General features: G+C 43.7%; 1 protein-coding gene across 2 annotated transcripts; it reads left to right on the top strand.

Annotated features, from left to right (window-relative positions):
• Positions 1–584: 584 nt before the first annotated feature.
• Positions 585–9,063, top strand: syn1 (synapsin I). Of its 2 annotated transcripts, XM_030104403.1 has the most exons (14): positions 585–1,040; positions 1,849–1,906; positions 2,875–2,966; positions 3,099–3,255; positions 3,357–3,446; positions 4,967–5,029; positions 5,129–5,271; positions 5,379–5,453; positions 5,539–5,641; positions 5,729–5,878; positions 6,673–6,742; positions 6,835–7,357; positions 8,834–8,993; positions 9,028–9,063. In XM_030104403.1, exons 1-13 carry the CDS (start codon positions 694–696, stop codon positions 8,967–8,969), a joined length of 2,007 nt encoding a protein of 668 aa, XP_029960263.1. In that variant the 5' UTR covers positions 585–693; the 3' UTR covers positions 8,970–8,993; positions 9,028–9,063. The 2 variants fall into 2 exon arrangements, with proteins under 2 accessions (XP_029960263.1, XP_029960264.1); XM_030104404.1 differs by lacking the exon at positions 9,028–9,063 and having other exon boundaries at positions 8,872–8,991.
• Positions 9,064–9,774: the final 711 nt, after the last annotated feature.

Here is a 9,774-nt window from a genome sequence, read left to right as displayed (position 1 = left end):
AATGCGTCTCTGAATTAATGTGGATTTATTTGTGAAGCTGCCTCCGGATGTGCGGAGTCACACTCCGTGCGTCTTGACGGCGATGCGTCCTCACAGGCACTTTCCCTCAGGATGACTGGGAGTGACGCAGAGCAGACGGAAAAATATATATCTGGGGCTTGAGGGGAAGGACGGCGGTGATGCAGGAAGGACTGTAGCCTCTATTTATTTCACGGGCAGGTTGAATCCCGATGCACGACCTGCATGAGTGCGCACAGCACGCCAGAGTCACCGAGGCTTCCCCGCGAGAGATAAAGAGCTGATAGAGGAAGCGGCTCCATCCTGGGGCAGAGCAGTCTGGACACTCCCAGGTAGGCTTGTTATGGAGGTTACCACAGGCTGCAGGAGGGTGCTTTTTATTCGGATTGAGAGAGAGAAATGACAGTGTTGGTGTGAGTTATTTCAGCAGACGGAGGCAGTTTGGTGCTTTTCAGCTCATCAAGCAGTTTACTGTGCAGTCACGATTTTTTTTTTTCCATTGCTGTCATTAAATATTTAGAACGCCTTCATGTTGTAACACAAGACTTATTTCTCTTCAGGTGACATTGATCCAGATTTCTGCTCATGGTTTCTTACTGATCAGCCAAGTTGTAAGTCGCGTTCAGTGGGAGGATATTTGGCCCCTCTCTCCGTCGCTCCCCGCCAGCCTCCATCATGAACTACCTTCGTCGACGACTGTCGGACAGCAATTTCATGTCCAACCTCCCCAATGGCTACATGACCGACCTCCAGCGGCCCGACCCCCCGCAGCAGAGCCCCGCGGCGTCGCCGGGGCCACCGGAGAGGCGCCAGTCCACCAGCCAGCCACAGACCGGAGGAGGAGGAGGAGGAGGAGGAGGAGGAGGGGGTGGAGGAGGCTCCGGCTTCTTCTCATCCATATCCAATGCTGTCAAGCAGACCACGGCCGCTGCGGCTGCGACCTTATCCGAGGCGGCGGACCGGGCGGGGGTCTCCAGCAACGCCAAGATCCTGCTGGTGCTCGACGACCAGCAGACCGACTGGTGAGAGCCGCGCGCACCGCGGAGCGCGGCTCCGTCTAGACCGAATATCTGTGCCAGGTCGTGGGCTGCAGGGGCCTGACTTCCAGAAGGTCATATGATTCATCATCCAGTGCAGACCGAGGTGCATCACGTGAGAGCGCCGGTGGGCATCAGTCAGAGAGACCCTGCAGACATGTCAGTGCGCTCCTTGGTGCCAGATGGCAAAGGCGCAACAGACCCAAGGCGCAGGAGCCATTTTCATTCTATCAGCAGCTCTTTGCTAAATAAACACACAAATAAAAAAAAAAATGACGCCAGTGCAGTAGAGGTCTGTGTATGCTGGTGCCACCACGATCATACAGGTATTTGTAATTGAAAACTGTGCTAAAAGAGAGAGAGAGAGAGAAAAAAAGCGCTCATCAGGTCTTTCGAGCCTTTTCAACATCATCCTCACAAGACGTGTACACTACACGAGCTATCGTACATTAAATACAGTACGATTACCTCAAAACAAAATGTAGAGTGATAATTGACTAGTTATATATATATATATTTTTAACATATAAAATCCCAGAATAAGCAATGAATAATCATAGAGGTGGAATTTTACCTGGTTGTGGTGCATTTTACGCTGGTATGTACTGTGGAAAGCTTTTATATATATTTGATGCAGTTTTCAGCAGGATTATGGTTTTATATATATATATATATATATATATATATATATATATATATATATATATATATATATACTATTATAGCTTCTACACTGCAGAAAAAATGCTGATGCTACAGAACAGTTGATTTCAGCATGTTGTTCTGCATTTAGGGTGAAGGTCTTCAGAGGAAGAAAAGTCCATGGTGATATAGACATCAAGGTGGAACAGGTACGTTTATGGTAGTAATCATTTATTTTATTCTGAGTTAGTATTTATGTTTACTCCTTGAGAAAGATTAAAAAATACATATTATGATGAGCATATTGAGAGACCAGAAGCTAAATTCTGATCGAGAGATGTTACATGTTTTATTTTTAAATGTCAGTTTGATTGATGGCCAAGACAGTGCCATCAACCAAAACAACCACGACACGTGATTTGTATTTTCTGCACAGATAAAAAGCAGGGCCTGGTGTATTTCAGTAGAATGTGGCCATTTGATCCATCACAGATCAATGAGAATTGATTTTTTTTTTTTTTTTGCACTGATTCAGCAGTCTTAAAGCAGTTTACTGTGTTTATCACATTCTCCCACAATTTTAAGGAAATAAGACTAGTCCCTTTCCTAACTGAACCATGGACAACTGATTTTATATCATCAAAATCATAACAGCTGACTGGATTTACTATTTAGTGAGTGTTCATAGGATTGCTACAGTCATTTTCCCACTGAAGTACTCCCTGTTGTATCTGGTTTCAAAAACTGTATTTAATAGGCGTTTAAGAAGTAAACTTTAATGAGGCAAACTAGTTGTGTAGCCTGAAAATGGATCAGTGACATTCTCTGAGGTTGCCTTTACAGATATAAAATCTTTCTAGATCAGATTCTCTGAGTCTATTGAGACCACCCAGGTGTCCTCAAATGATCTAAAAAAATCATCTCTACTTCAGGTGCAATCTCCTCTTTCTATTTTTGTCTCTCAACCTAAAGTTGCATTGATATTCAGACTGTTTCCCTTGTGGCTTCATAACAGGAAGAACACGCTTAAGATGTTTCTTCACTGGAACGTTGTTCAACACAGCTGGAGTGGAAACCGACAGTCTGAACTTCCCACTTGGATTGTTTTAGTTGTGATCTGCACTGCCATTGCATTATAGCGTTTGACAGACATTGACATCAGTATTGTCCCTTTCAGGCAGAATTTTCTGAAATCAACTTGGTTGCCAATGCCACTGGCTCCTATAATGTGAATATGGAAGCAATCAGAAATGGACATAAGGTCACGAAGTAAGTGTTTGTTTGAAAAGCCTTTGTAATGCTTCCTGAATTCTCGTTTTCTCCAAATAACTAAAATTAATCCTGACTAATGAGTTTGCATTTCAATGCATTTTAAATTGTTTCTCCTCTCCTTGGTACCAGATCCTTTAAGCCGGACTTCGTGCTGATCAGACAGCACGCTTTCAGCATGGACAAGAATGGAGATCACCGCAACATAGTGATTGGACTGCAGTACGCTGGAGTGCCAAGCGCCAACTCTTTACACTCCGTGTACAATTTCTGTGACAAACCATGGGTGGCAAGTACTGCTTAAATTATATCCCCATTGAAATTCAGGACACTGAATTCAGCTACTGTGGCCACATACAGCAGCATCCTAAACATCTGTGTCTGTTCCAGTTCGCTCAGATGTCTCGACTCCACAAGCAGCTGGGCCCAGAGGAGTTTCCATTGATTGAGCAGGTTTACTACCCAAACCACAAGGAAATGGTGAGCTCTTTGGCACCCAGTCTCCTCTCCTTTTGCACTTGTGCTCAGACTAAGCAATCCTGAAGGACTGTGGCTACTGACAGATCATTTTAAACACAGGTCAAGGAGTGATTGACCTTTATTCGATTGTCATTAGTTGGTGGCGTTCAGCAGCTTGCAGCATCTTTCTTTCTGTCGGGTGTCTCCTTATCCAGTGTTTTTAATTACTTTTGTACATTTGTGCTATGATGTTGGTGATGGAAAGAGGATACTTGGATAAAAAAATGATCTTTGAACACAGATTGAAAATCAAATAAAAAAAACAAAAGGACAAGATGAAAAGAAGTACATCCAAAGATCAATAGACTAAACATGACCGAGGACAAACCAAGAGACACATAATGTGCGTTCACAGGGATTGTGACGACAATGACATGGTGCCGCTGAAAACGACCAAGGACAGTCACAGTGAGGGAGCACAGAGGACGACATGAGGGCAGAGCAACAAGACACGAGGGCGAGGGGAGAGAGAGTACACACGAGCAAAGACAGAGGAGACAAAACCAGATGTGATCTATAAATGGAAAATTAAACCACAACCATAAAAGGACCAGAACAACACTTGACCAAAAAAAAAAAAAAAAAAAAGAATATGCACAACAAGAACTGTGAGGTTCCTTCACTGGAATACTTATATGATGCACTGAGCCCACATAAGAACAAAACAAAACATGATATGAAGAGGTCCGCAGTCATATTGGATATTAGCAGCAAACTATGCTGAATTATGGGGGGTGAAGTATCACGAAGTTAAAACTGTTGCAAAAACAAGAGCAACACAAGGAGTTCAGAAATATGCAAGATCTGAAAAGAGATGCAAAACTGAAAATATGCCATTATTAAGTCTGCAGATAAAAGTTGTGGAAATGCTGAGGAAATGCGTCTCACCACAGTAACGGTATCTCGTACAAAAAACTGAAGCCTGAAGACAAACGCAGTCAAAATCAACACAAATATTTTCAGAAATTTTCATCTACTTGTATGAACTCCATCAGTATGAATCAGAATAATAATCTTTGCCTTCTCTTTGACTATAATGCAAAACAAATAGTTTATGGGGGGGCGGGGGCAACAGTAGCTCAGTTGGTAGAGCGGGTCGTCTTATAACCGGAAGGTTGGCGGTTCGATCCCTGCTCCTGCAGGCGTAAAATTGGCGTTGTGTCCTTGGGCAAGACACTTCACCCACCTTGCCTAGTATGAAAGTTGTGAGAGTGAATGGTTGGTGGTGGTCGGAGGGGCCGATGGCGCAGATTGGCAGCCTCGCTTCCGTCAGTCTGCCCCAGGGCAGCTGTGGCTACAATAGTAGCTTACCACCACCGAGTATGGTATGAAAGGGTGATGTGATATTGCAGTGTGAAGCGCTTTGGGCTCTGTCATGCAGGGTAAAAAGCGCTATACAAGTGTAGTCCATTTAGTCTGTAACCAACATTTACCTGGTAATCCTCACTGATAAGAAGCCTGTGATCATATTTTTGTTACAGATCACGTCTCCTCGATTCCCTGTCGTGGTAAAGATGGGACATGCCCATTCAGGAATGGGAAAGGTATGGCGGGCTCAAGCCTTTTGTGATCTCAGTATGAACACCTGATTTCTGAGATTTATGCGTGTTATCAGATGAATATATTGACTCCTGCTGTTCCAGGTGAAAGTGGACAATCAATATGACTTTCAAGATATTGCTAGTGTTGTCGCACTGACAAAGACTTACGCCACATCTGAGCCTTTTATTGATGCAAAGTACGATGTTCGCATCCAGAAGATTGGTACCAATTACAAAGCTTACATGTGAGTGAAATGCTCATATCTGTGGTCCAACCTTGATAGCATGTGACAGCAAGTATGTTTCCATGATCTTCTACCACATACATGAGGAGTTTTATTCTAATTCACAGGAGAACGTCCGTTTCTGGAAACTGGAAAACCAACACTGGCTCGTCTATGCTTGAGCAGGTGGCCATGTCCGACAAGTAAGACCTCAAAATTGCAAATTAAGTGAAAGTGTCAATCATCTGAGATCGCACTGTAATGTAATATCTCTGTTTAACACGTCAGGTACAGAATGTGGGTGGATTCTTGTGCTGATATTTTTGGAGGATTGGACATTTGTGCTGTGGAGGCTCTGCATGGTAAAGATGGCAAAGACTACATTATAGAGGTACTGGAAAACCACTGAAAGACATCAACACTTGTCTGGGATCACGAGGGAATTTTTGCTGAAATCCATTATTCTACTGTGTTTTAGGTTGATGACTGTTCGATGCCACTGATCGGAGACCAGCAGGACGAGGATCGTGTTCAGATTGCAGACCTGGTGATTTCTAAGATGAACCAGGCTGTCCCGCGCACTCCAAGCTCCACCGCCGTCCGTGCCACGGCGGGGCAGCCGGCCCAGGTGCTTAAATCAAAACTGCATCAAGCGTTAAGCGATAAGCTTAATCTGACCTTTACATACCTAAACCATGACTTAGGAAATCAGTGTAGAATTTCTCCTTTGGAGAAATAAATCAAGGAATAATGGCTGCATTGAAGTAGTGAATTGTTGATGAAGGTCTAAGAAGACAGAAATATTTTTGTAATGCTCATATTATGAAATTTTGTAAATGTAAGTCTGTACCTGACTTAATAATTACCCAGATTTGAAGGAACACAGTTTTTTTTTTTTATTGGATACGTTCAAATGCAGTGGTTAAGCTGATTCACATCCCTGAAGTATTAGATATGAAGCTTCAAGAATTTCAAGAATCAGCTTCAACTTATGCATACAAATGACTGTCTTCAGCATGAAAGTAGAGATTTATGCCGCGTTTATGATAATATATCCAAGATACAGTAATAAGTAACACGCCAAACACAGACTCCTGGGGCATTGCAGACTATTTCGTTGAAATACAATCTCATTAGCAACACATCAGATAACAATGAAGTGGAACTGGGCTACATGGGCCAGAAGGATTCATACACCCACACTGAGCATCATTAACACTTCCACACACTTTTGGAAAGCCTTGCTGCATATTTCCCACCACTGAAAATGCCTCTTCATTTAGTTAGATTCACTCTTCCTGGATCATGTTGTCACAGAACATTTTTGTTAAAAAAATCTTGCAATTCTTTCAGAAGATAAAAAAAAGACTTTTCCCCACAAATGTTTCATTTTTGCTTTTTCGACCGGCCTGTGTTTTGCAGAAAGCCGTTTCTCCTCAGCCTGTCTCACAGCCCAAAGTACCACAGTCTCAACAGCGTCCCTCACCTCAGGGTAAGAAATCCATTTTCTACCTTTAAAAGAAACTGAATTCAAGTAAATGTCAGAGTTAATTTTCAATGCGATTGCCGATCATTCTTCTTTAGGTGGTCCTCAGCAGAGTCCCCCATCTCAGCAGCGTCCACAGCCACAGGGCCAGCCCCCTGCACAGACCGCCCAGTCTGCTGCCGGCCCCGCTGCCGGTGACTCTGGCGCCCCGGCTAAAGCGAACCAGGGACCCGCGGCCCAACCACGGGCACCGGGCCAAGGTGCTCCTCCGGGTCAGAGACCTGCGTCTGGTCAGGGCTCTCCTCAGCGAAGCCAGGGGGGCTCCCCTCAGGCTCAGCGGCAGCAGTCTGTAACGCAGCAGAAGCCTGCTGCTGGGGCTCAGAAACCTCCACAGCAGAGGCCTGCGCATCCGCCCAGGCAGCAGTCCCAGGGAGGGTCGCAGCAGCAGAGGGCCCCCGGCCAGCAGCCGGGCCGCCCCGGGCCACCCACCACCCAGCAGCCCCGACCCGCCGCTCAGGGTCAGGGGGGTCCAGGAGGGAGACCCCCGCTGCAGCAGAAGCCTCAGCCCCCACAGAAGCCAAGTCAGGACAACCCGGCTGCAGGCAGCTCTCCACAGCTGAAGTAAGTAGCTGCAGATGATCATTTTCATCTCTTCTTTTCTTAAAATGAAGTTGACGGCTGATGTGTACAGAGGTCGGGAACGAACGAACTGTTTTAATGATCCTGATTTTGACATCACAAGTTGTTCATGACAATTAAGACAAGACGACTGGTCATTGATTATCAATAATGATTTGTGCACGATTCGTAAAAAAATCCCAAACTGTTTCAGACAGGATAGTCTTCTGAACAATGTCTAACAGAAAGACAATTCACGTTCAACCTGAAGTCTCATGTGACCTGTTGAACTCCTTTGATCAGATATTTCCAGCTCCCAGTGTTGTCTTTGTATTAAGCCACCTCTGATCTGATTTATGAATATTTAAAAGGAAAAGCTAGCTTTAACTTTCCTCAATCATGATTTAAATCAATCTGTTATCATGCAAAAGTGAGCTTTACCTTCTTAAGATAACAGAACAATTAAACTGTGATTTCAAGATATTGTCATTAAAAATTGCCATCAGCCATTCTCATCTTCTGTACACATGAACAAAAATACTCCCTTACTCTTTGCCTGCTCTAAGAAACGCATGTCATGTAGGAAACGCCTTCTTTGATGAATTATTCTCTTGAATGAGCATGGTTTATCAGTTCTTACATTCTATATGTTCTTCCACAGCAGTTTCACAAAACATAAATCCATATTCTAAGAAGTGGTCTGAATCCTAAATTCAAACTCTTTCAGTAGCACGGAGAAACATAAAAATAAAGCAGCGTAATAATTTCATATATTTTTTTTGTATTCCTTCGACTATTCATACATACTGTTAATGAAATAGGGAAATTATAGTAAACACCGTGTGCACTTAAAGCCAGATTGACAGACAAATTTCCAACTGTAGATATGTAGATATATTGAGGGTAATCGGTGACCCCGGACTCCTTCTGCCCTAAACTGAATTTGAGTAGATGGAAATTTTCTCAAAAATGAGACTACTCATGTGACTCATTTTGATTGCTGGTTTTTATTGAAAATGAAGATCCGTTACTCCTCTCCCCAGCAGATCATGAAACCTGCATGTTCGATTTGACATCAGTCTTGCATCCTCCGCCGGATTGGAACTCTAACCCTCCACTCACACGCTGGATCCCTCTATTTTATTAATTACCTCTACATGATCCAGTTGTTTTATTTTATTTTATTTCATAAACCTAAAAGTTTTATGTCCTGAATTTCAGACAACAAACACGCATCACATGGCACCCAAAAACGTCATTCACTATTCATATCATATCGAAGCCTGCTTGAAATGATACGGTAATACTGAATGACCTTACAGAAAGACTGTGCTTTCTTTTCATCTTTTACTGAGCTTTCTCTCTCAGGTCTCTTCCTCTCTCCGTCTTGCCATGCTCCGGTCTTTTCATTCCATGGGTTTGCTGCATGACTTTAATAGCCTCTTCCTCTCCTCTATTGCCATTTTCCTCTCTTTATAGCAAATCGCAGTCTCTTACCAATACCTTCAACATTCCAGAAACCCCAGCCCCACGAGCCAGCCTTAGCCAGGACGAGGTGAAGGCTGAGACCATACGCAATCTACGCAAATCTTTTGCCAGTCTCTTCTCAGAATGAGGCAGCATCCGTCCCCGTCCCTCCTCCTCCTCCTCCTCCTCCTCCTCCTCCTCCTCCTCCTCCTCCCACCGACTGAAAACTGGACAAGCAAGCAGAAGAGACAGACCCCCTCCTTCCCCCAACGAGGACCAACAGGACATCTTCGCCAATTCACAAACACGAAGTCTGATACAAAAAAAAAAAAAAAGTCCTCACTTCACACTCACTGCCTACACAGTTTAAATCTTTTAAAAGAAACACAAAGCAGAATACAGTGAGGCACTGAGGTCTGAAACATTCCTTGCCTTGTCTGAAGCTCATTTATTCAAAGTGTGTGCGCGCCACACGGAAGCTTGCATATGCATGAACACACATACACAAAGATAAGAAACAGAACATCCCAGTACTGCTCTCACTTGTTTGTTGGTGCCGTAAAGTCATTGTGGTCTTATGTTTAAAAAGCAATTGCGGAACTGTACAAAAGTTAATGTCAGAGGGAGGATCATGAAATCATTAGTTTTATTTTAAATGATGCCCTCGTTATCTGAAAATAATGCATGAGATTATGAAATCCCGCCTGGTTACTATTGCTGGATAAAGAGCGGGTTTGTAGACTGTCATTACAGCCACAAAAATGGGACAAGCAACAATTTTGTCAGGAAAGGCTTGTGGGCAGCAGCAGTTTTGCATCAAACCGTATCTTCAGATGGTAAAATGCACGCCATAGGCACATATAAACCATGGCTCAGATGTACCTGTTTGGGCTCTTTCTCCAAAATGAACGCCGTAAATGTAGCTTTTCTCAACCAGAAATATGAGGTGGAAA

The sequence above is a fragment of the Salarias fasciatus genome, chromosome 12 (assembly GCF_902148845.1).
Source record: "Salarias fasciatus chromosome 12, fSalaFa1.1, whole genome shotgun sequence".
In the NCBI taxonomy this organism is placed as follows: domain Eukaryota; kingdom Metazoa; phylum Chordata; class Actinopteri; order Blenniiformes; family Blenniidae; genus Salarias; species Salarias fasciatus.
The sequence above is the reverse complement of the archived record's forward strand: the minus strand, read 5'-3'. Positions and strand labels throughout refer to the sequence as shown.